Below are 26,917 nucleotides of genomic sequence, written 5' to 3'. Positions count from 1 at the left end.
TCACTTGAATTGTCTCAAACTAGAAAGTTGAAACTTGAAAGTTATTCAAATAGTCATCATAATGAGAAATGTATTTAGGATCATTGCCAGAAGGTATTGTCTGGACTTCCTTTTCAGAAGGCATAGACTAATATTTAATGTGTACAACTACTATCCCACATTAACTGTGTGATTATTCGGAGGCTGAATTATTTAGAGTAATTCTCTGAAGACTGGAAATGTCAAACCAGCATTGTTAAAAATGGGAATCTAGCCCAGGGCTGTTCAACTTGGGTCCTGGAGGGTATAGGGCATATGCCTCAAACTCAGTTCCTGGAGGGCCACAGCTCTGCAGAGTTTAGATAGAACCAGCTCCAACTCACCCCTGCTTTGAAGTTTCTAGTAATCTTAGACCTTAATTAGCTGGACTAGGTGTGTCTGATTAGGTTTGGAGCTAAACTGGGCAGAGCCAGTTGTTTAAGGAAAGAGTTTAGCTTAAACCCCAATTAGACACACCTAAACTAATTAACCAAGCTCTAACTAGGTGTACTAGAAACATTCCAACACATGTGTTGAGACAAGTTGGAGTTTAACTCTGCAGGACACCGGCTCTCCAGGACCGAGTTTGGGCACCCCTGGTCTTGCCCAAGGCTGGGGAACTTCGGTTTTGAAGGTCCACTTTCCTGCAGAGTTTAGTGCCCACCCTAATCAAACAAACCCAAACAAGCTAATCAATGTCTTCAAGATCACTGGAAAGCTACAGGCAGGTGCTGTTTGATTAGGGTTGGAGCTAAACTTTGCAGGACAGTGGCCCTCCACAACCAAAGTTGTTGAGCCCTGGTTTTAGCTTGGAGGAGTGGTAGTATAAATTGGACTTTAAAAAAAAATGTTAAGTATACATTATCTATAAAACTGCATCTTAGTAAGATATGGCAACATTTATACCACTTAAAATGTTTTGGAACATTAGGTACAGTATTCAATAACATTTGAAACCCAATACTTACCTTTGAAGTCACACCAGCATTTTTCTCAAAAAAAAATTCCTGTCATCACACATGGACTCTAGGGAAGTCTGGGCTGTGAGGGATCCATATGTTGTAATCTCAATGGACTAGGAAACAGGAGGCATTTTTAAAGCTACGTTTGAATGAGCATTTGAATTGGGACAGCCATTGTTGTGGCTCTCCGGACACAGCTATAGGTCATGTAGACCAGTGGTTCCCAATCATGGTCCTGGAGAGCCCTCAACACTGCAAATGTTAGATGTCTATCTAATCAACTGCACCTGATTCAGCTCATTAGTAAAGACTCCCAGACCACAAATGTGTGTGTCAGGTTAGAGCAAGGGAGCTTAAACTCAGTCCTGGAGGGCCGGTATCCTGCAGAGTTTAGCTCCAACCCCAATTAGACACATCTAAATCAGCTAATCAAGCTCTTACTAGACATGCTAGGAACTTCCTGGCAGGTGTGTTGAGGCAAGTTGGAGCTAAACTCCAAAGGACACCGGCCCTCCAGGAACGAGTTTGGACACCCCTGGGTTAGAGAGATCATGACTGGAAAACACTGCTAGACCAGGGGTAGCCAACCTCCCACCCTAATTAAACACACCTGAACCAGCTAATCATGCTAGAAACTTCCAGGCAGGTGTGTTGAGGCAAACCCCTCCTCTAAGAGCAAGGTTGGCTACTGCTGATGTAGACCTGAAAATCCTTGCAACCCCTCTTGGTGATTGTCAAGGTTTGACTATAGCTCTAACCCTTCAAGGTCTTGAACCAGCTCCAATACACCTGCCTAGAACTTTCTAGTGATCCTGAAGACACTGATATTTGGTTCAGTTAGGGCTTGAACTAATCTCTGCTGGAAGGTGGCCATACAAGTGCAGGACTGGACACCCCTGAGCTAAAATGTCTTCAAGAATACTAGGAAATCACAGTTAGGTTTGATCAGGGTTGGAACAAAACCAGGGATGGGCAACTTCAGTCCTGGAGGGCCATTGTCCTGTAGAGTTTAGCTCCATCCCTAATCAAACACACCTGGCTGTAGCTTTCTAGGGACTTTGAAGACCTTGATTAGCTTGTTCAGGTGTGTTTAATTAGAGTTGGAGCTAAACTCTGCAGTACAGTGTCCACCCAGGACCGAAGTTGCCCAGCCCTGAAAGACCAGAATTGAAGAGCACCTCCAGAAGTCCAAAGGTTTCTCACCTGGATTTTTAAAAGCAGGTATGGGCAATTCCAGTCTGGTCCAGCCCAGAGTTTAGCTTCATCCATAATAAAATACACTTGAAAAAACTAACCAAGGTCTTGACGATTACCTAAAAAAATTACAGGCAGGTGTGTTTAATTCTGAATGAAGATAAAACTTTGAAGTACAATGGCTTTCCAAGACACAAATTGCCCATACCTGCTCTAAACCATCATGAGAGGTTTCACCCAACATGGTTTTTCAATAATTTGCTGGGCCTCTGCCAGATGTGTACCCTTTCCATTGGCTTGAAACAGCTGCAACAGTGGCAAGGCTGATCTTGCTTGAAGGCTGAACTGCCTCCAGTCATTTGGTGTCCAATAACTGACACAGAAGGAAACCTCAGCTCCTCATTACTTTTGAAACAGGGTGACCCATCTGTCTGGTGTGCCAAGTTATTCCTTTCCTGAAATCGCTGAACTGATGCACTCAAAAAAAAATATTGCATTGAGCGATTCGTAAAATCAAACATTAACTGTGGCCTGGGAAGGGTTAGCGTACAAAACAAATCAAGACATGTGAAATGGATTTAAAAGTGGTTGACTTGACAGTATATAAAATAATGTGTCATCATTTCCATGTGGGGATTTGTCAGATGATAAAATCATTTAATTTTATTCAAGCTAGTGCCGAGCATCTTCCAGGCAGCCATTCTTGCTCTGCGGTGGAGAGAAAATCTGCGGTTGGCTTCCCACAGAGAGATGGAGAGCCACTGCTTGAGTCCTTTTCCCTCCATAAAAAATAGATTTGCACAAAAACAAAGTCGCCAAGCTCCATTAAAGTAATCTGTTTGATTGTAGTATCCAAGCTGTCCTCGTGAGATCCAGGAGAGTTAACTGTTAGTTTTAATTCAAAGTTTTACATAGTTAAACATGAGATTGTGAATGCTAATGTTTCAATTCGGAAACACAAGAAGCCAAACTCTGTCATAGCCTACTTAGCAGTAACATCAAGTGGAAACCATTTTCACGGCCCGTATTTGTTCTACCTCTCGGCTTAATGAGTTCTTTGCCTAATGAACCAAAGTCTTCTCTCTTCTTTCCAGAAGTTGACCAGTAAGAATTGACTGAAGAGTTCACATTTAGCATGCAAGCATGGAGAATCCAAACAGTTTTTGTGGGATTATGCCTTAGACTGTAATGATGAATGAAGTTCGCATGAAAGGGAGTTGTCAGCAAAATACTTTGACACCACAATCGTCCACCTAATGGCTGGAAAATTGTGGTTGTTTGTTGGCCTATACCATCCATTCAGCCAACTCACCCGCATTGCTTTTCTGTTACTCTATTCTGACTTCCCAGAATAGGGAGGCCCTTGTAGTCGTTCTCTCCAGTGGAGACACTTTTAAGAGCAAAGTCCCAAGGGTCTCGTCAACCACACCTCAATGCTTCGCCAGCGAATGGCTGGAAAATCTACTGAATCCATGACAGTGAATCTGGCTTCCAGCTGTGCTCAAAGAGAAAAGTCAGACAGGTTAGCCCAGACCCTGACCAACACAAGAAGCCTCTGTTGTGGAGGTTAATTCAATCAACAGACGGCCCGAGAGTCTATCGCTGTCCAAAGTTTCTTGGCAGGGTCTGGTCTGGATGTGTTTATTTTAATTCGAGAACACTGGACATAGAGACCCAATGAAACGCATTTCGAAAGCGACTGGATGATTAGTGGAAACACTTTTGTGGTCATTGCTCAGTCAAAACCCAAACCAAGCAACTGTTTTTTCAGTCACCACAACAAGTTGTAAATTTAATAGGTCACTGTAATGTGCAACACTTCCTTATCCGGTTATATAACTAACAAGAAAATATATAGATGTACGTTTATCTTTAAACACATGTACAGTACAGACCAAAAGTTTGGACACACCTTTGAACCAAATATTTCTTTATTTTCATGACTGAAAATTGTAGATTCACACTAAAGGCATCAAAACTATGAATTAACACATGTGGAATTATATACATAAAGTGTGAAACAACTGAAAATGTGTCATATTCTAGGTTCTTCAAAGTAGCCACCTTTTGCTTTGATTACTGTTTTGCACACTCTTGGCATTCTCTTGATGAACTTCAAGAGGTAGTCACCTGAAATGGTTTTCACTTCACAGGTGTGCCCTGTCAGGTTTAATAAGTGGGATTTCTTGCCTTATAAATGGGGTTGGGACCATCAGTTGTGTTGTGCAGAAGTATATATAGAATTAAATATAATTCCACATGTGTTAATTCATAATTTGATGCCTTTAGTGTGAATCTACAATTTTCATAGTCATGAAAATTGAAAAGGTGTGTCCAAACTTTTGGTCTGTACTGTATCATCACACTGAATCAAACCTTGCTAGTCATTTTACTTTTGGCCTGGTGGTCTGCAAAAAACCTGGTACATAGTTCCCTAAGATGTGAATATTGTAAACAAATTAGAATACACTGTGGCATTGAAACTGAAGATATCAACATTTCATGGTGCATTCTCCAAGCTTCACATGCACTTGTTTTTAAAATGCAATTGGCTACAAATAAGAAACTACCTTACGCTCTTAAAAATAAAGGCTCCAAAGGGTTGTTTTGGCAGTGATGCCACAGAAGAACCATTTTTGGTTCTCCAAAGATCCTTTCAGTGAAGTTCTTGAACCATTTTGAAGAACATTTTTAAAAAATCTAAAGAAACTTTTTCAGCTATAAAGAACCTATTCTGCATTTGAAAGGTTCCATGGACGTTCAAGTTTCTTCATGGAACCATTGATGCCAATAAATAACCTTTATTTTTAGGAGTGTAATACTGAGCTAGGGAGCAAACAGAAGCTTATCAGCTAGGTTCATCTTGTATATAAACTCAATTCCCTTGGCATAGCTCATGGGATGTGGGCACTATAGATACGCCACCATGGGAGCAAACAGTTTACTGTCAAACAAGAGGATGGTTTGAAAAACGACCCAACTGGTTTGCCTCTCAAAGTTAAGGTAAAGCCGTGCTAGGAACAAACCAAATTTACAAAAAGGACTTTCTAAACAAGTTTCAAACTTGGCATCGTCCATTGTTTGATAAACTCACGTTGTTGGTGGAGCAGAGTTACGATCCACCAAGTCGGGCCTTTCAAACAAACAGATTGCAAATCCTGCAGGTCCTTGTAACTTGGTCCCATAGTGTCACTTTTACTATTCCCATTGGTCCAACCCTTGTGTTCCATTACAGCTTCGTATTTATGATGTTCCGCAATTCTTGCCAAGATCCACAAATTCCCTGACTCTCAAGGAGTCATAACATTCATCCCTGTCCCCAGTTCAAATGGCCAGCCAGCGTGTCCATCAGTGCACCCAGCAAGTACAACAAACAGTAGGCTCCCGACCACCTCCAGTGCCTGGACACCCGTCATAAACGTTTCTCCAACACTACTCTGGATATTTCGTTGACTGACCGAACAAAAAGAGGTTCGCTTTTGCCATCCGTTGTCATCAGTGCGGCTTCAACAGACTGTGACTTCACGGCAAAAAGCGATAGAGGTATTTGTTCACCAACAATCGTACTTGGTAGGACATGCCATTCTCTAAGTGTTCGCTTTGACCCTTTAGGGTCATAGCTAGATGAGTCTTTTGCCCCAGCAGATGCACATCACCTTTTATGGTTATATTTGTAGAAACGGCAATGAAGGACAGATGTCGGCACGTAATAAAGTGTAATAATGTAGTGGTTTCATCTGCTTTTCTATGATGTTGAACTTTCAGGCCAGTGGATGTTGACTTGGCCGGATTCTTCTAAATGTAGTTTAGAAGAGCACGGTTCATTAAGAGAGGCCGATGATATCTGGGGTCTGTGTTGCAAGGTCCTTAAAAGAACTATGGAACATTTTCTTGTTCATATTTGAAAAAGCTATGAAAGAATTTACAGATGCAGCATTCTCTTTAAAAAGAGTAGGCCTATTTCAAGGTCAAGATCCTAGACTCCCAAAAGTGATAGCGATTCTGAGACATGAACCTAAATTCCAAGGAAATATAAATGATATACGAGTATCTTTCCGGAAGCGTGCCAATTTTCCTGAAGTCAAAGTCCAAAGTATCCCACCCACATTGTAAAGACGTACGGGAAATTAGCGCCTTGACAAAAATCTTCTCCTTTTAGGGCATATATAGTGAACAGTGGGAAGAAGAGTGTGACTAAATGCTTCCTCCAGTCAGTTTAGGTAAGTGGAACACCTCCGACCACATACCATTAAAAACAGTCACTTGGAAGATTCTGTAGAAAGCACCTTGGGATATACAGTATATGGAAAAAGGTGGTTTGTTTTATTCAAGAAAATACTGTCACTATGATTGATGTCGCTTCTCGTACGATGATGTGAGTGAACTGATATTTCCTTTAGGCATTTGGTTTTCCTTTTGTAATTGTAGTTTGTGTAAACTGAGAAAGGAAAAGATGGTCTTAGGAAAAAATGTGACTTTCAAAAACTTTAAGCACTATTTTTTTTCCAAGGACTTCAGAAATCTCACTTAAACAAATAAAGATACACTAATAATCCAGCGTGAATGACTCAATTGATTTGGTTCATCGGTTTTCTGTGTTCATCTCTCTTTTCATGTCTTCAGCCATGTTTACACTACATTGCAAGTACTACTACTGGCTTAGCTCACTAGTTGTATGACATTGAATGAAATAAGCAAAAAAAGGTATTATGTTTTTTGAATTGCGTAAAAAGATATATTTAATGAAAAAATTAAACAATTATTGTATGGATACATTGTCTTTTAATAATTCAAGCACTTGTCAAGTACCGCCTCTTCAGGAATATTGCTATTTTCAAGGGTTTTTACAGGCCTTAAATTTCAAAAAGTAAAACTCAAGTACTTAAAGCTCTTCAAACATCTTGTACTATGATCCCTGTTTAACTAAAAATGTTTACCTTTTACATTAAAATCTCAATAAATGGCCACGATTTCTATACTTTTTACATTAACCACTTTTGTGTCTTAACCATTTTGTTTTATATCCTGCATTTTGCATGTATGGATTTAAATGATGCTGTTTAAAATAGTACAACATAATAACTGGCAATAGTATAACAGTTTGATCAATTCCAAAATTGCATAGATCCACCACAATAAAAGCACCAAATCTCATGTTCAACATATATATTTTATTGTATAATGACTGAAAACCATCATCATGTAAAACATCCCTCAAGTGGCCATGACAGGCCAAGTGGAGGAAACAACGTAAAAAAGGAAAAGGGGTGGGCATTTTGAGTAGACATGTAGCGGTGCATGCTGTGAACACGCAAAAGTCATAACACCACCTGCAAAAAAACAAAAGAAAAGAAAAATGATCAGTACACAAGCTGTGCTAAGTTACAACCATTTGAAATCATTTAAAGGTCGCTATTAGAATGTTTGTTTTTGATGTATTCATTTGGAATTTTCGCATGGACAAAGATTCTAAGATTCCAGATGTCAGGTACGTGCTTTTGAATATCTGTACAGTGTGAGGCAAGCAAGCTTTTCTTATTGCTTACATTCCACAGAAAGTTAAGACTTTGAACCATATGGAGAGAATAAACTGGCCATAAAACAAGGATAATAGTATGCAAGTGTGTGAAAAAACCTAGTTTAACAATGTGGTTCTGTTCTTGTAGAGTAAGTACCTGTAGGGTGGCACATCTCACTCATCTATGTATTCGAAAGGTTCTGGGGCCTCTGGCTCCTGTTCTTCCTCCTCAATCTTAGGACCGTGAGCGGACACGGGCTCCACAAGCTCCTCCTCTTCCTCACTGGTGTCTTTCAAGATGATGATTCCACCTGTGTGTAACTGGGGGCGACAATGTGGACGAATGGCATTACTATATAGCGTAACAGCCCGAAAAGTCTAGAAGTCTTGTTTAACGGAAAAAAAAAAAAAAATCCAGAATGGCTTTTGAAGTCTCCTAAAGTGCAAAACAAAAAGGGCTGGATTTACGCCAGCTGACCTCTGAGGACTAAACCACAGCTCTTAACGCTGTTTAATTGAAGCCATCAGGCGAATGTCTTCTGAAGAGGTTCTTTCATTGGCAGCTTGAGTGGTTTTACAGACGAAAACTGTCAAACATTTGCAACAGGCCTAAATTAAAGGAGTTCCACTCACAGGTTTGAAGGGCTGGTATCTGCAGCTTTCGGGCATGTTGAGGACCTTGAGCTGGGCTGGCATGACACGGGCTGGGTTCTCCAACATCTGGAAGTTTGGCTCGGGCTCTTTTTTCTTTTCTTTTTCTTTTTCTTTTTCTTTTTCTTTCTCCTTCTCTTCGTCTTTCTTCTCTTTCTCTTTCTCAGCCTCTGCTTGTGTTTCCTGCATCAGATAAAGACCAAATCACTTAAGTTCTGCAGTGCACGACATGCGTAGGGTTTCTGGAAGTGTTGTAGGGCATGCATACCACTTCCATCTTTTCCTCCTCCTTCTCTTTCTTCTCCTTTTCCTTCTTCTTGGCTTTAGCTGTGATGGACAGAACAGCGGTGGAGACCTGACGGAAGAACAGCAGGAAAAATGAAGCAATGATATTTGGGACTAGTTGAAGAACATTGGTTTTTGGTATCAGATTGAGAGTTCATAGTATAAGGGTTCAAACAGACCTTCTCTTTTTCTTTCTCCTTTGGCACTTCCAAAGGCGGAGGGTAGGCAAAGGTGGAGGGTTTGCAGTTGGATCGATACTGCACCTTCGGCATCTGTTAACAGGACAGATCTTATTGAAGCAAATTGAGAAGTGTAGATTTCAAGAGTGCATTTGTTTTACTACTGTCTATTATCACGCCGTTCCCTTAGGAATAGGTTGATGTCAAACAAGTTTGAAAGGTTGACAGCCTCCCAAACAAGTCACATGGGAGGTTCAATGACAGTTAGGATGCTGCCACCAAGTTCACTGGGGTTTGAACAAAGAACTATTTATTTGAGAGTATAAGCAAAATGGGTTCCTCTAGCATGCAGTACACATGCCTTAAGCAATGAAGAGGACCATTTTGGTAGCATCAGCTTCACCTACTTTTAACAGTGTCCAAACCTGCTCCTGAAGGGCCAACATCTTGCAGAGTTTAGCTCCAACTTACCAAGTTTCTAAACATCCTCAAGACTGACTAACTGGTTCAAATGTGTTTAACTGGGGTTGGAGCCAAGATTGGACATTCCTGGACAAACTGCTTTACCAATGCTGCTAGTTCCTCTTGCATGGATTAATGGTTTGGCTCCATGCTGGATACATGGGGATTAGAACATTTCTCACACTAATGCAGGAGATAAAAATATCCTACAACAACTGTTTCTCTTGTATAGGAGCAAAGTATCCCATTTTAAGGTCGCACTGTGGTGATTTATTGCAGGGATCTCCGACCCTGCTTCTGGAGAGCTACTGTCCTGCAGACTTCAGTTCCAACCCTGCTCCGAAACACCGATCTGTAATTATCAAGTAACCCTAAATACCTTGATTAGCTGGTTCAGGTTTGTTTGATTGGGGTTGGAGCTGAAATCTGCAGTATGGTAGCTCACCAGTAGCAGAGTTGGAGACATCTGCTCTATAGGTTAGAATAGGGGTGCTCAACCCTGTTCTTGGAGATCTACCTACCTGCAGACTTTAGTTCCAGCCCTGCTCAAACACAGCTCTCTTCAATTATCAAGTGCTACCTAAGGGTTTATTTAGCTGGTTCAGGTGTGTTTGATCAGGGTTGGAGCTGAACTTTGTAGGACAGGGTTGGACACCCCAGGGTTTGAACATAGGTCTTCAACCCTGCTCCTAGGGACCCACTTATCTGCAAAAGTTCTTTCCAACCTGCTTCAACACATCTGGCCTGTGACTTTTCAAGTGATCCCGAAGACCTTGACTAGCTGAATCTGCAGAAAAGTGGGTCCCCCAGGAGCGAGTTGAAGACCTATGGGTTAGAAGACATTTCCTTCTTACCTTCAGATCTTTGTTGAGGCCAATGATAGCCGTGGGTGTGAAGGACAGAGACAGGAAGTGAGAGAGCGGGAACCAGAACCAGAACTGGGTGAAGACCAACAGACCCACCACAGATGGCATGTGGGTGTGGCCCGTGCGTGACTGCAGAGAGATTGTCACGTTGCGTCCACCTGAGAAGAATCAGAAGGATTATTAGGAGTATTAGCAAGGTCCTCAGAAACTCCAACCAGACTCTTCATTAGCATAACTTTGACAAAAAGGTCCACTGTCAATAGCGTAGCAATCCATTAAGAACCACTCACAGCTCATATTTAAACCAAGCAGCTTTCTTTTGGTCAACACAATAAATTTGTATGACCAACTTGAACAAGAGTGAAATCCACATGGGGAAATCTTTCTCCCTTATACGAAACTCCAGAACATGCAGATAACTAAATGTAATGGCTAGATTTTGCCCACCAGTGGTAAATGAGACCACACCTTGAGTAGGTGTTTTCTGGCTAGAATAAAAGGGCTTTTTCACCACGTAGTTTTAAGAACTACCCAGCATGGTGGTTCCTAGAGAACCAATTTCCCACTCAGGTCATTTTACTGGTTGCTTTTGCACCAGCAGCAGGAACTCTGAAGCTGCCAACAGCGAAGCCTTTATTCACAGCAATTACAAACGTCAACAACTCGGAGCTGGTTTCATGATAACGATCATGGAATTTAAAAATTTAACTAAATCTTCTTTGACAACTTGCAGTGGTATATATCATCGAGGCTGAGAAAGGAACACAACGCTGCAGACAACAGGTAGCTAAATGCCTCTATCGCTAGTTTCCATGTTCGTGGTGTATATAGAAATATTTTCACATGGCCTGTGTTTTATATCCATTTGGCCAATCAGCATACACTTATGTCACCAATAGTTCCTATAGAACTGTTTTAGACCCTACTCTGAAGAGATCCTATAACTAAAACGGTTTCTAGTTCCTGGGGTGTGAACACGCCAGAAAGCGGGTAATTCCGCTAATAGTTGTAGGAACTATGAAGAGGTTCCTTCGGTGGGAAAGTATCTTAAAGTGTTAGTTCACCCAAAATGAAAATTAGCTCAATGTTTACTCACTCTCAAGGCATCCTAGGTGTACATGACTTCCTTCTTTCAGACGAATGCAACGGGAGTTATATTAAAAATTGTTCTGGCTCCTTCAAGCTTCATAATACAATAGGTGAGTGTATCTCTTCATCAGTCCAATAAAGCGCATTTGTGACCAGATAAAGACATTGTGGACCAGATGTTATGCTTATATTTAAAGGTCTTGCTAAACAGGACTCCTCTTGGATTCTAGTTTTGATTTGATAATATTATAATGTGCTTTATTTAATGTTGCAAAGGCCACGCAAATGTAATGCTGAAAGGAGGATGCCGTATGTCTGCGCTGGTGATATCTTAACTACCAAATGTAGCTTTCTAATTGCCCTTTCCTGTCGAGGTGTACAGCCAATGGAGCTGATACTGGATTGGGATATTAATAGGACATGATGTGAAGGTCAAAGCCAAAGACTGCTCCACCCTCAAACTGCCTAATGAGCAGACAATAACAGGAGTGACGGATGAGTGCCAGGCCGGAAAGAGGTGTGGATATATCCGTAACAATGCACGTTTAAGGAAGATAAATGGGGAGATGTATGGTATCATCAGTTTAGAGGATCGATTTGGCTCAGAATGAAAGGCATCGCAGAAAATAGCATACTTCTGTCACAGCCCATTAAATTATCAGACGCAAGTTTCCTGTTGGCCTCTACTATAATTGCGTAGGGAAATTATAGCCTGTACTGTTTATTTTGACTACAGTGACTTAAAACATGTTACGACATTTCTGACAACCAATTAGCCAAGAGTTCAAACTCTCTGCCAAACCAGGTAATGAATCAAGCCAAATTAAGAAAGACTTCGTTGTAATTTCAACAGACCCTGCAATTTTCAATTAGCTTCAAAAGCTTTCAGTGGCCTATAGTTACTAATGCATTTACTATTTAAATCTAGTGAGGTGCTTACATAGATGGCATTTTAAGGCAGCATAGGAATGTCCTTGACGTATAGTGGTCAACATTTGAAATGGATCAAAAAAAGTATCAAAGTTGGCTTAAGACAAGAACGGTTATTGTTTTTTGTTATGGGATAACTTTGATAAAAGGTTTTGACCCACTTCAAAAGTTGACTACTGTAGCCTGTTCCAGATATTAAGCAGTGGACTTATTAAAATAAAACACCTTTACCTGTATTTGACTAAATTCTAAAGCAACACAAATTGATCATAAATGTTATGTAATCATTAATACAATACCAAAAACTATCAAGACAAATGTTAAAAAGTCAATTACCCAATGTTTGTTTGCACGGTCCATTTGTGTTTTAGAAAACTATCATTAGCCACATTTTAACGTCAAACGTAGGTTTTGATGCTGAGATGTTTGTTTAATCTTGTCCTAAACTGGTTAATGCTAGTCCTAAAATGGTTTATGCCTGTCCTAAGCTGGTCTTTAGCTGCTCATGTGCTGGTCCCTCCTACTCAGGACCAGCATAAACCATTTTAGGACCAGCTTAAACCAGCTAAAACCAGCATCAAAACCTACCTAACCAGCATATGCTTGTTATTTACAACAGGGTTAAAAACATCCTAATGTCACACTCGAATATTTCTGTGTGCTCTGTATTTTTTGCTTATTAAGTAATTGTCACAGTAGCTTCCCTGTTGGAAAAAAAAAAAAAAAAAAAAAAAAAAAAAAAAAGCATATGCTGATTAGATAGGTTTTGATGCTGGGATGCTGGTTTAAGATGGTACTAAACTGGTTTATGCTGGTCCTAAACTAGTTTATGCTAGTCCTAAAATGTCTTTATGCTGGTCCTAAACTGGTTTATGCTGGTCCTAAACTGGTCCTTATCTGGTCATGTGCTGGTCCTAAACTGGTTTATGCTAGTCCTAAACTGGTCCTTATCTGGTCATGTGCTGGTCCTAAAATGGTTTATGCTAGTCCTAAACTGGTCCTTATCTGGTCATGTGCTGGTCCTAAACTGGTTTATGCTAGTCCTAAACTGGTCCTTATCTGGTCATGTGCTGGTCCTAAACTGGTTTATGCTGGTCCTAAACTGGTCCTTATCTGGTCATGTGCTGGTCCTAAACTGGTTTATGCTAGTCCTAAACTGGTCCTTATCTGGTCATGTGCTGGTCCTAAAATGGTTTATGCTAGTCCTAAACTGGTCCTTATCTGGTCATGTGCTGGTCCTAAACTGGTTTATGCTGGTCCTATGCTGGTTTACGCTGGTCCTGAACTGGTCATGTGCTGGTCCTAAAATGGTTTATGCTAGTCCTAAACTGGTCCTTATCTGGTCATGTGCTGGTCCTAAACTGGTTTATGCTAGTCCTAAACTGGTCCTTATCTGGTCATGTGCTGGTCCTAAAATGGTTTATGCTAGTCCTAAACTGGTCCTTATCTGGTCATGTGCTGGTCCTAAAATGGTTTATGCTAGTCCTAAACTGGTCCTTATCTGGTCATGTGCTGGTCCTAAACTGGTTTATGCTAGTCCTAAACTGGTCCTTATCTGGTCATGTGCTGGTCCTAAAATGGTTTATGCTAGTCCTAAACTGGTCCTTATCTGGTCATGTGCTGGTCCTAAAATGGTTTATGCTAGTCCTAAACTGGTCCTTATCTGGTCATGTGCTGGTCCTAAAATGGTTTATGCTAGTCCTAAACTGGTCCTTATCTGGTCATGTGCTGGTCCTAAACTGGTTTATGCTAGTCCTAAACTGGTCCTTATCTGGTCATGTGCTGGTCCTAAACTGGTCCTTATCTGGTCATGTGCTGGTCCTAAAATGGTTTATGCTAGTCCTAAACTGGTCCTTATCTGGTCATGTGCTGGTCCTAAAATGGTTTATGCTAGTCCTAAACTGGTCCTTATCTGGTCATGTGCTGGTCCTAAACTGGTCCTTATCTGGTCATGTGCTGGTCCTAAAATGGTTTATGCTAGTCCTAAACTGGTCCTTATCTGGTCATGTGCTGGTCCTAAACTGGTCCTTATCTGGTCATGTGCTGGTCCTAAAATGGTTTATGCTAGTCCTAAACTGGTCCTTATCTGGTCATGTGCTGGTCCTAAAATGGTTTATGCTAGTCCTAAACTGGTCCTTATCTGGTCATGTGCTGGTCCTAAAATGGTTTATGCTAGTCCTAAACTGGTCCTTATCTGGTCATGTGCTGGTCCTAAACTGGTTTATGCTAGTCCTAAACTGGTCCTTATCTGGTCATGTGCTGGTCCTAAACTGGTCCTTATCTGGTCATGTGCTGGTCCTAAAATGGTTTATGCTAGTCCTAAACTGGTCCTTATCTGGTCATGTGCTGGTCCTAAAATGGTTTATGCTAGTCCTAAACTGGTCCTTATCTGGTCATGTGCTGGTCCTAAAATGGTTTATGCTAGTCCTAAACTGGTCCTTATCTGGTCATGTGCTGGTCCTAAACTGGTTTATGCTGGTCCTAAACTGGTCCTTATCTGGTCATGTGCTGGTCCTAAACTGGTTTATGCTAGTCCTAAACTGGTCCTTATCTGGTCATGTGCTGGTCCTAAAATGGTTTATGCTAGTCCTAAACTGGTCCTTATCTGGTCATGTGCTGGTCCTAAACTGGTTTATGCTAGTCCTAAACTGGTCCTTATCTGGTCATGTGCTGGTCCTAAAATGGTTTATGCTGGTCCTAAACTGGTCCTTATCTGGTCATGTGCTGGTCCTAAACTGGTTTATGCTAGTCCTAAACTGGTCCTTATCTGGTCATGTGCTGGTCCTAAAATGGTTTATGCTGGTCCTAAACTGGTCCTTATCTGGTCATGTGCTGGTCCTAAAATGGTTTATGCTAGTCCTAAACTGGTCCTTATCTGGTCATGTGCTGGTCCTAAAATGGTTTATGCTAGTCCTAAACTGGTCCTTATCTGGTCATGTGCTGGTCCTAAACTGGTTTATGCTAGTCCTAAACTGGTCCTTATCTGGTCATGTGCTGGTCCTAAAATGGTTTATGCTAGTCCTAAACTGGTCCTTATCTGGTCATGTGCTGGTCCTAAAATGGTTTATGCTAGTCCTAAACTGGTCCTTATCTGGTCATGTGCTGGTCCTAAACTGGTCCTTATCTGGTCATGTGCTGGTCCTAAAATGGTTTATGCTAGTCCTAAACTGGTCCTTATCTGGTCATGTGCTGGTCCTAAACTGGTTTATGCTAGTCCTAAACTGGTCCTTATCTGGTCATGTGCTGGTCCTAAAATGGTTTATGCTAGTCCTAAACTGGTCCTTATCTGGTCATGTGCTGGTCCTAAACTGGTTTATGCTAGTCCTAAACTGGTCCTTATCTGGTCATGTGCTGGTCCTAAACTGGTTTATGCTAGTCCTAAACTGGTCCTTATCTGGTCATGTGCTGGTCCTAAACTGGTTTATGCTGGTCCTAAACTGGTCCTTATCTGGTCATGTGCTGGTCCTAAACTGGTTTATGCTAGTCCTAAACTGGTCCTTATCTGGTCATGTGCTGGTCCTAAACTGGTTTATGCTAGTCCTAAACTGGTCCTTATCTGGTCATGTGCTGGTCCTAAAATGGTTTATGCTAGTCCTAAACTGGTCCTTATCTGGTCATGTGCTGGTCCTAAAATGGTTTATGCTAGTCCTAAACTGGTCCTTATCTGGTCATGTGCTGGTCCTAAACTGGTTTATGCTAGTCCTAAACTGGTCCTTATCTGGTCATGTGCTGGTCCTAAAATGGTTTATGCTAGTCCTAAACTGGTCCTTATCTGGTCATGTGCTGGTCCTAAAATGGTTTATGCTAGTCCTAAACTGGTCCTTATCTGGTCATGTGCTGGTCCTAAACTGGTTTATGCTGGTCCTATGCTGGTTTACGCTGGTCCTGAACTGGTCATGTGCAGGTCCTAAGATGGTCCCTCCTACTTAGGATCAGTGCATGACAAGCTAAAGACAAGCATAAACCAGTTTAGGATCAGATAAAAACCAGTTTAAGATCACCATAAACCAGCTTAGGACCATCTTAAACCAGCTAAAACCAGCATCCCAACATCAAAACCTACCTAACCAGTATATACGAATTTTTACCACAGGGTTAAAAACATGCTTATATCAAACTCCAATATCTGTATGTTTTTTTATGCTTATTGGAATATTATGTTAGCTTTTGCAACATGCTAACGTCAAATTCCAATATTTGTGTGTGCTGTGCATTTTCTGCTCATTGGATAACTGTCACAGTAGCTCCAACATTTGTGCGTGCTGTGCATTTTTGTAAAATACAACAGGTTCAGCTTAGTAAAATGTTAACGTCAGATTCTCTTGTGTGCCGTCAGTGATTTGTGTAGCACATGGAGTAAGGGTTAAGCAGCTATTGTCTGCTGTAGACAGGAAGGCAGCTTACCAGGTTTAAATTCTGGAACCACAGCATACAACAGTGTTTTTATAAAGCAGCCATTTAATTAGTCGCAACAAAGTTCAGTCTGCATGTTGCGGTATGATTTATGTATTTAAATTGTGTTCAGACACAGACTCCTGACTGAAACCTTGAAATCGCCTGTATTAAGAACTGTCACCCGACTGTAATACAAGTAATTAGGATGCAACACCGCCCCAGCATGTCCTAAATTCAATTACCATGGGCAAAAACAACACTCCATGTGAAATATTCTTTGTGATATCTGTACTGTGTTTGCACACAAGCTGATATTTGGGAAGCTGGGGGCAAGAGCATCTTGAAGGTCGATGTGTTCTTTCAATATTAATAGGCAAGCACCCCCTGGGACTGAGTGAATGATATTTGCTTGTAGTGGCATGAAGACGTGGCACTATCTCGTTTCGCATGCCACATTCTTGTCACGATCCTATCAGCATTTTATCGCAAAAACTTAAACGGACTTACCTGCCATGACATGCATACAAAAGGCTGGTTTTCACCTTAACATTTAGCACAGAACACCCAACCATTCAATTATTCGAGATAAGACTCTTACGTGCATTAAACCAGGAACCAGGAAGTAAAAGTATAAAACTGACAATATCTAATTTTTACATAAATTTAAAAATGGACTTAAAGAGAACTCAAGCTGTTAACCCCAAACCAAAAGGAATAAAATAAACAAGAGATTACATTAAATACTGACATATTTTTAAATAAATAAACCCTATTTAAAATTACTTTTAATATTGTGACTTTTTTTTATTTAATATTTTAATGCATAATTGAAAAACACTGTAATACAATGGCTTTTTGTTTGATAAAGCAAATATTAAAAAGACAGTTTAACAAGTTTCATTGCATAAATGAGAATAATGCAAGGAATTAGCAAAATGCAAATAAATGAATCAATTATTTAAAAAATTTAAAATTAAGATAAAATATATAATATAAAAGCACATGGTAGTCTGGTCCAGAAACCTTAAATATTCACATCTGATACTGACCTGCATCCAGGATGCCCTGAGCCAGAATGGCCCCAAATTTGGCCATCACATCGTCGTGCTTGTCGTTGATCACCTTTGAGTAAAGTTGTCTGAACTGGTTCACCTGTGAAAAGAAAGAGCCAATGTATAGCTGCTCTCGGATATACGACGACTGTGGTTTTAAATTTAATGATGAATGAGAACAGGAAACAATACATCCGAAATATCTAAGATGTGAAATCAAAACTGACTTCATTTTTAAAACACAGTCAAAACTGACTGTGTTTTAGTGCCATGTTAAAAAATGCAAAAATCTAAAATTACAAAAATAAAGCTGACGAGAATAAATTCAAAATTAGTTTGAAATGTTTCGAGAATAAATTTGAAATGTTTCGAGAATAGCCGAAATACGATAATAAATTCTAAAAGTTTTGAAACTAAAGTTGAAATGTTTTGAGAATAAAGTCGAAATGTTTTGAGAATAAAGTCGAAATGTTTTGAGAATAAAGTCGAAATGTTTTGACACTAAAGTCAAAATTAGGAGAATGAAGTCGAAATACTTTGAGAACAAAGACAAAAATAGGATAATGTCGTAAAGTCGTAATGGTTTGAGAAAATAAATAGTCAAAATTATGAGAACAATGACAAAATGTTTCAAAAACAGTCGAAATGTTTCAAGAAAAAAGTTGAAATGTATTGACAATAAAGTCCACATTTTTAAAAGTCTAAATATTTTTGGAACGAAGTTGAAATATTTTATAACAAAGTTGACATTATGAGAACAGTCGAAATGTTCAAAAACAAAGTCTAAATGTTTCGAAAACAAAGTCGTAATTACGAGCATGAAGTAGAAATATTTTGAGAATAAGTCCAAATTACGAGAATAAAGTCAAAATTAGGATAACAAAGTCATAATGGTTTGAGAAAATAAATAGTCGAAATTGAGAACAAAGACAAAATGTTTCAAAAACAGTCTAAATGTTTCAAGAAAAACGTTGAAATGTATTGACGAAGTCCAAATTTTTAGAATAAAGTCGAAATATTTTTAGAACAAAGTTGAAATATTTTTGGAACAAAGTTGAATTTATAAGAACAGTCAAAATGTTCTGAGAACAAAGTAGAAATTACGAGCATAAAGCAGAAATATTTTGAGAATAAAGTCAAAATTACGAGAATAAGTTAAAATATTTTTTAGAAAAAAGTCAAAATGTTTCAAAAACAGCCAAAATGTTTCCGGAAAAAAAAAAAAAAAAAAAATCAAAATTACGAGAATAAAGTTGAAATGTTTCAAGAATAAAGTCGAAATTATTCTCCAAATTTTGACTTGATTCTTAAAATATTTAAACTTCATTCTCAAAATATTTCAACTTTATTCTTATAATTTTGACTATTCTCAAAACATTTACTGTCATAATTTTGACTTTATTTTCAAAATATTTAGACTATATTTTGACATTATTATTAAAATATTACGACTTTTTACTTTATTCTCAAAATATCACAACTTTGCTCTCAAAATATTACAAATTTATTCCCAAAACATTATTCTCTTATTCTCAAACTTATTTTAACATGGCACTAAAACGCCATCGTCCAGCATTTATATAGACTCATGTTCGAAATTACTTAATTATCTTTCTAAAATAGTGAAGAAACATCTAGATTGTGGTTCAGAGGCAAACACACAGTAAAATGACTCTCTTCTAAGGCATTTACGACATTCATATTTTGCTTTCTCCCCCCAAATTTGAAGGCCAGGCTCATAAAACATATAGCATGAATTAAAGTCTGCCCGGAAGAGATATTTAACAAATGACTGCCATTATTACAACTCGAGCCTTTTATTACACCATAAAACGGGGATTTCAAATCAATTCTACTTTCATGTGGCCATAAAATTCACAGCCCAGAAATAATCATGTGGTAAAAACTGCAGGAAAATCACCCCAAGAAACAAGCAAATGTACCGTGACTACACAACCAGACTGTAGATATGACTAGACCAAGTCTGATATTATACGAGCTGAATATTTACGACTTTAGGTGAGTACTGGAATCTATAATAAACAGTCAAATGACAGACTATTGTTCATTTTTGGTCTGTGTAGTCTCTCAAGCCCTCAAAAACTAAGCTAATGTACATCCATTTAGGTTGAACGACTATTAAACAGTGATTTTGCAGCTTTGTGCCACACTGCGGTCAGGCAAGGAATTTAATGAATTATCCGTGGTTATCAAATAAGCCAAATAATTAACCCCAACCACTCAAAGTCCTACCTTTGGACAGGTGACCTCCGACTGCTGGATCATGATCAAAGCCGAGGCGATCAGAGCGCCCTGTCTTACGTAATTCACCGGGTCATTGGTCATGGGCTCCAGGAGATTGATCGCTTCCTGTTGAAGGAAATCAATAATGGAAACATATGAATTATGATTATGGGAAAACAAACATATCCTGACACGGCTAAACCACAAATTCATCAGATTCCCAAGTATTTCATCATTTTTAATGATTAGCAAACCAGAGATACAGAAAAGAAGTAGCCACCTACTTATAACTCACAAGCCACTGAGAAAGAAAGACCTTGCATTAACTTTCACTCCTTCTCTCAGAATGAGTCAGATCGGTAAATAAATAAATCAAGAATAAAGTCAAAATCTTTCAAAAACAAATCGAGAATAAAGTCTAAATGTTTTGAGAATAGTCGAAAAGTTAAGAATAAAGTCGAAATTACGAGAATAAAGTCGAAATGTTATAAGAATAGAGAAAGTCAAAATGTTTCGAGAATAAAGTCGAAATTACGAGAATAAATAGAGAATAAAGTCAAAATGTTTTGAGAATAGTCAAAATTGAGAATAAAGTCTAAATGTTCTGAAAAATAAACAGAAAAAAGTTTAAATGTTTCAAGAATGAAGTTGAAATGTTTCGAGAATAAATTGAGAATAAAGTCAAATTGTTTTGAGAATAAAGTCGAAAAGTTTCAAGAATAAAGTCAAAATGTTTAGAGAATAAAGTTGAAATGTTACGAAAATAAAGTCACAATTTTTCGAGAATAAAGTCTAACTGTTTTGAGAATAAATAGAAAATAAAGTTAAAATGTTTCAAGAATAAAGTCAAAAAGTCTAAATGTTTTGAGAATGAAGACGAAATGTTTCAAATATAAATCGAGAATAAAGTCTAAATGTTTAGAGAATTAACCAAGAATAAAGTCGAAATGTTGCAAGAATAAAGTCGAAATGTTACAAGAATAAACAAAGAATAAAGTTGAAATGTTTTGAGGATTAATCGAGAAAAAAGTCGAAATGTTTTGAGAATAAATCAAGAATAAAGACGAAAAGTTTCAAGAATAAAGTCAAAATGTTACGAGAATAAATTCAAAATGTTTCGGGAATATTTGAAATGTTTCAAGAATAAAGTCGAAATGTTACGAGAATAAACTTGAAATGTTATGAGAATAAAGTCTAAATGTTTCGAGGATTAATCGAGAATAAAGTCAAAATGTTTCGGGAATAAATCAAGAATAAAGTAAAAATGTTTTGAAAATAAATCAAGAATAAAGACGAAAAGTTTCAAGAATAAAGTTGAAATGTTACAAGAATAAATTCAAAATGTTTCGAGAATAAATCGAGAATAAAGTAAAATGTTTCGGGAATAGTATAAAAGTTTCAAGAATAAAGTTGAAATTACGAGAATAAAGTTGAAATTTTATGAAAATAAAGTCACAATTTTTTAAGAATAAAATCGAAAAGTTTTGAGAATAAAGTCGAAATTACGAGAATAAAGTCGAAATGTTTCGAGAATAAATCAAGAAAAAAGTCAAAATGTTTTGAGAATAGTTGAAAAGTTTCAAGAATAAAGTCGAAATTACGAGAATAAAGTTGAAATGTTACGAAAATAGTCACAATTTTTTCGAGAATAAAAACGAAATGTTTTGAGAATAAAGTCGAAATTACGAGAATAAAGTCGAAATGTTTCGAGAATAAATCGAGAATAAAGTTGAAATGTTTTGAGAATAAAGTAAAATGTTCCGAAAATAGTTAAAATTAGGAGAATAAAGTTGAAATGTTATTAGAATAAAGTGGAAATTACGAGAATAAAGTCTAAATGTTTTGAGAATAAAGTCGAAAAGTTAAAAAAAAAATAAAGTCGAAATTTTTCGAGAATGAAGTCAAAATTATGAGAATTTTTGTTTGTTTAGGATGATTAGTGTCACATTTGATCAAACTACTTTGTATTAAAACAGCTCTGAAGACAGAGCCCAAAATAGCCTCACAGCTGACTAAACGCTACAGCAACATTACACAACATACAGTATCCCATCAATATACATATTTCAGTGATTGGGTCAGCAGTAGCTTGGAACGACTCGTTCAAAATAAGCCAGAGTTTGTTTGACAGATGGAGCCGAAAAAGGATTGAAGAAACTCCACTAGGCACAAATTACATTGGAGTAAAAACCAGGTGTATAAATTATGCACCCAAAGCTGAGTTTGTGACCCATTTAAAAGGCCCAACTAAATTGAAAGTGCGGGAGATCTTGGCTTCTAGGCTAGTCCTGATTCCCAGCATCTGTACAAAACCGCCCTTGACTGTATTTGGGCACCTGAGAGGGATTTGGATTAGAGATCTTATAAGTTAAACAGTCAAGACCAATCTTCATATTCCATTTTTCCAACTCAGCCAACGAAGGACGAACATTGTCCAAAGTATCTGTGTTAATCTCATCTCCACTGGAGTGGTAAATGTGCCATCTGTGACTCTTCCACTGGTAATGCAATTTAGTCACAGAACTAATCTGAGCATGCAGAAGAGCCAATAACATCACTCAGGATTGTTGCAAGACAGTTCGAACCTCTCTCTTGGGTCCTGGCAGTTCCTCAGCTGTCTTACAGACTAATTTAATGATTTTTCAGCCATCTAATCTTTAAGAGTCATATCAGGGCTCTAGACTGTGGCTAAAATGGCTGCAAATGGACCACAAAACCATTCATAAGTAGCACAGGTATATTTGTAGCAATAGCCAACAATACGTTGTATGGGTCAAAATTATACATTTTTCTTTTAAGCCAAAAATCATTAAAATATTAAGTAAAGATCATGTTCCATGAAGATATTTCGACTTTACCTGTATACTGTATGCTCACATAAAATAATATATTACAGAAAACAAAACTCAAATCCCTGAATATAAATATGGGTCAATGACATGACGCTATTTATTTATTTATTTTTGTCCATATGGTTTATTTAAATTTAAAAGAGTTAAAATTCCAAAATAATTGAATATATTCTCTTTTTATGTGGACTAAGTCTAAATTGTCTGGGTTTAATTCATTTTGAGATAATATTTGGGTGATGACTGCAAAAATGTCAATGTGGTGTAACCATATAATTGATCTTGTCTAAAAAAGGTTAAATTCTTTCACAGATCAGCTGGTGTTTTATTGCTGGTGAAATATTTCTACTTCATTCTCGTAATTCCGACTTTATTCTCAATTTATTCTCGAAACATTCCGACTTTATTCTCGACACATTCCGACTTTATTCTCATAATTCCAATTTTATTCTCGACACATTCCGACTTTATTCTCGAAACATTCCGATTTTATTCTCGAGTTATTCTCAAAACATTCCGTCTTTATTCTCGACACATTCCGACTTTATTCTCATAATTCCGATTTTATTCTCGACACATTCCGACTTTATTCCCGACACATTCCGACTTTATTCTCATAATTCCAACTTTATTCTCGACACATTCCGTCTTTATTCTCGAGTTATTCTCGAAACATTCCGACTTTATTCTCGAAACATTCCAACTTCATTCATGAAACATTCCAACTTTATTCTCATAAATCCGATTTTATTCTTGACACATTCCGATTTTATTCTCGAGTTATTCTCGAAACATTCCAACTTCATTCATGAAACATTCCAACTTTATTCTCATAATTCCAATTTTATTCTCGACACATTCCGATTTTATTCTCGTTATTCTCGAAACATTCCGACTTTATTCTCGCCACATTCCGACTTTATTCTCATAATTCCAACTTTATTCTCGAAACATTCCGACTTTATTCTCGCCACATTCCGATTTTATTCTCATAATTCCGATTTTTATTCTCGACACATTCCGACTTTATTCGAGTTATTCTCAAAACATTGCGACTTTATTCCCGACACATTCCGACTTTATTCTCATAATTCCAACTTTATTCTCGACACATTCCGACTTTATTCTCGAGTTATTCTCGAAACATTCCGACTTCATTCATGAAACATTCCAACTTTATTCTCATAATTCCGATTTTATTCTCGAGTTATTCTCGAAACATTCCGACTTTATTCCCGACACATTCCGACTTTATTCTCATAATTCCAACTTTATTCTCGACACATTCCGACTTTATTCTCGAGTTATTCTCGAAACATTCCGACTTCATTCATGAAACATTCCAACTTTATTCTCATAATTCCGATTTTATTCTCGAGTTATTCTCGAAACATTCCGACTTTATTCTCGAAACATTCCAACTTCATTCATGAAACATTCCAACTTTATTCTCATAAATCCGATTTTATTCTTGACACATTCCGATTTTATTCTCGAGTTATTCTCGAAACATTCCAACTTCATTCATGAAACATTCCAACTTTATTCTCATAATTCCAATTTTATTCTCGACACATTCCGATTTTATTCTCGTTATTCTCGAAACATTCAGACTTTATTCTCGCCACATTCCGACTTTATTCTCATAATTCCAACTTTATTCTCGTAACATTCCGATTTTATTCTCGACACATTCCGACTTTATTCGAGTTATTCTCAAAACATTGCGACTTTATTCCCGACACATTCTGACTTTATTCTCATAATTCCGACTTTATTCTCGAGTTATTCTCGAAACATTCCGACTTCATTCATGAAACATTCCAACTTTATTCTCATAATTCCGATTTTATTCGACACATTCCGATTTTATTCTCGAGTTATTCTCGAAACATTCCGACTTTATTCTCGACACATTCCGACTTTATTCTCATAATTCCGATTTTATTCTCGACACATTCCGACTTTATTCTCGAGACATTCCGACTTTATTCGAGTTATTCTCAAAACATTGCGACTTTATTCCCGACACATTCCGACTTTATTCTCATAATTCCAACTTTATTCTCGACACATTCCGACTTTATTCTCGAGTTATTCTCGAAACATTCCGACTTTATTCTCGAAACATTCCAACTTCATTCATGAAACATTCCAACTTTATTCTCATAATTCCGATTTTATTCTCGAGTTATTCTCGAAACATTCCGACTTTATTCTCGACACATTCCGACTTTATTCTCGAGACATTCCGACTTTATTCTGAGTTATTCTCGAAACATTCCAACTTCATTCATGAAACATTCCGACTTTATTCTCATAATTCCAACTTTATTCTCGACACATTCCGACTTTATTCTCATAATTCCAACTTTATTCTCGACACATTCCGACTTTATTCTCGAGTTATTCTCGAAACATTCCGACTTTATTCTCGAAACATTCCAACTTCATTCATGAAACATTCCGACTTTATTCTCATAATTCAGATTTTATTCTGGACACATTCCAACTTTATTCTCGAGTTATTCTCGAAACATTCCGACTTTATTCTCGAAACATTCCGACTTTATTCTCGAAAAATTCATTTATAAATATACATTTATAAATCTAGGTTAATTTTAGTTTCTAAATATACTAGAACAGTAACATAATTAAAATATCAGTAACACTTCATTTTAGGAAACAATTCTCACTAGTTGTGTATTAGCATGCATATTACTCTCATATTAGGTCTTTATTATACTCAGAGCAGATATTAATGCCTTATTCTGCATTAGCATATTTTAGATTTATTAATCCTACCTAACTACTTTACTAACTATTACTAAGCAGCGAATGTGGAGTTTATGAAGCAAAAGTCTTAGTCTTAATGTTGAGAGCTGGTCCCCAAACTGAAAATACACAAAATCAGTCATAAGGGAAAATTTTTTGAAACTACGATTTATACATCTTCTGAAAGCTGAATAAATACATTTTCCATTGATGTATGGTTTGTTAGGATAAGACTATATTTGGCCGAGATACAACTATTTGAAAATCTAGAATCTGAGGATGCAAAAAAAAAAAAAAAACTAAATATTGAGAAAATCGCCTTTAAAGTTGTCCTTAGCAATGCATTTTACTAATCAAAAATTAAGTTTTGATATATTTACTGTAGGAAATTTACAAAACATATTCATGGAACATGATCTTTAATTAATATCCTAATGATTTTTGTCATAAAAGAAATTTAAAATTTTGACCCATACAATGTATTTTTGGCTATTGCTACAAATACACCCATGCTACTTAAGACACACATATATAAAAAAAAGCATGTATTTTAAATGAACATTAACTTAGATTGAACTTTTATCTGTATCAACATTAACAAATGTAATCATCAAATGCATTAACCAGCCAATTCAATGAAACCAGCTAAGAGTACTGAGTACTTAATAGGGTATTCATCAAAACTCACCTTGTTCCCAGTGCCAGCACAGCAGATGCCCAGAGCCATCGCAGCGCCGCAGCGGACATGAGGATTGTAGCTCTCAGACAGCAGAGAAACCACACTGGGACATTGCTCTGGAGTCCTGTAGACACAAACACAAAACACTTGAAGCAAAGGCCATCCATTTTCAAAACGGTTTATTTTCTCTGACAGTAATACTTTGGATCGGCCGAAGGAATGCAAGGCTTTAGTTCTTTGTTCAAAGTTTATGCAAAGGAACTATTAAACTGGTGCGCCGCCAAATCGACGCTTGTAACAAAAGATCCCAACTCGATAAAACAGTGCAGGATGGTTATTTCGGTTTCCATTCATCAAGTGTACCTGACGTTGGCAACATGAAGTTATGGCCAATTGTGACAAGACTTTCCAGTCTAATATTTTGTACTTTGGTACAAAGGCATATTTCGCCCCCAAAATGAAAAGAACTCATTATCAAACCATCCTAGCTGCATGACTTTCTTCATTCAGATGAATACATTTAGAGCTGTATAATAAAATGTCCTGGCTCTTCCAACTTTTATAATGGCAGTGAATGGCTGTTGAGATTTCGAAGTCCAATAAAGTGTGTCCATCCACCATAAAAAGTACTCCACATGGATCTTGGGGGTTAATAAAGGCTTTAAGCGAAACAATGCGTTTGTGTAAGAAAAATATCCATATTTAAAACTTCATAAACCGTAATGTCTAGCTTTGCTTCAGAAGGCCTTTATTAACCCCCAAGATCCGT

General features: G+C 37.7%; 1 protein-coding gene across 1 annotated transcript in view; it reads right to left on the bottom strand.

Annotated features, from left to right (window-relative positions):
- Positions 1-7,325: 7,325 nt before the first annotated feature.
- Positions 7,326-26,917, bottom strand: part of psmd1 (proteasome 26S subunit, non-ATPase 1) — an 89,240-nt gene continuing 69,648 nt past the window's right edge. Inside the window, exons 17-25 of the mRNA XM_073843920.1 lie at positions 26,158-26,272; positions 19,855-19,971; positions 17,599-17,701; positions 10,124-10,293; positions 8,808-8,900; positions 8,612-8,698; positions 8,326-8,526; positions 7,850-8,013; positions 7,326-7,504 (exon numbers count right to left, since the gene is read on the bottom strand). Coding sequence (XP_073700021.1) covers positions 7,867-8,013; positions 8,326-8,526; positions 8,612-8,698; positions 8,808-8,900; positions 10,124-10,293; positions 17,599-17,701; positions 19,855-19,971; positions 26,158-26,272 — 1,033 coding nt within the window. The 3' untranslated portion in view covers positions 7,326-7,504; positions 7,850-7,866. The remainder of the gene's footprint in view (positions 7,505-7,849; positions 8,014-8,325; positions 8,527-8,611; positions 8,699-8,807; positions 8,901-10,123; positions 10,294-17,598; positions 17,702-19,854; positions 19,972-26,157; positions 26,273-26,917) is intronic.

Source organism: Garra rufa, chromosome 7 (assembly GCF_049309525.1).
Source record: "Garra rufa chromosome 7, GarRuf1.0, whole genome shotgun sequence".
Classification (NCBI taxonomy): domain Eukaryota; kingdom Metazoa; phylum Chordata; class Actinopteri; order Cypriniformes; family Cyprinidae; genus Garra; species Garra rufa.
This window is presented reverse-complemented; position numbering and strand designations above follow the sequence as displayed.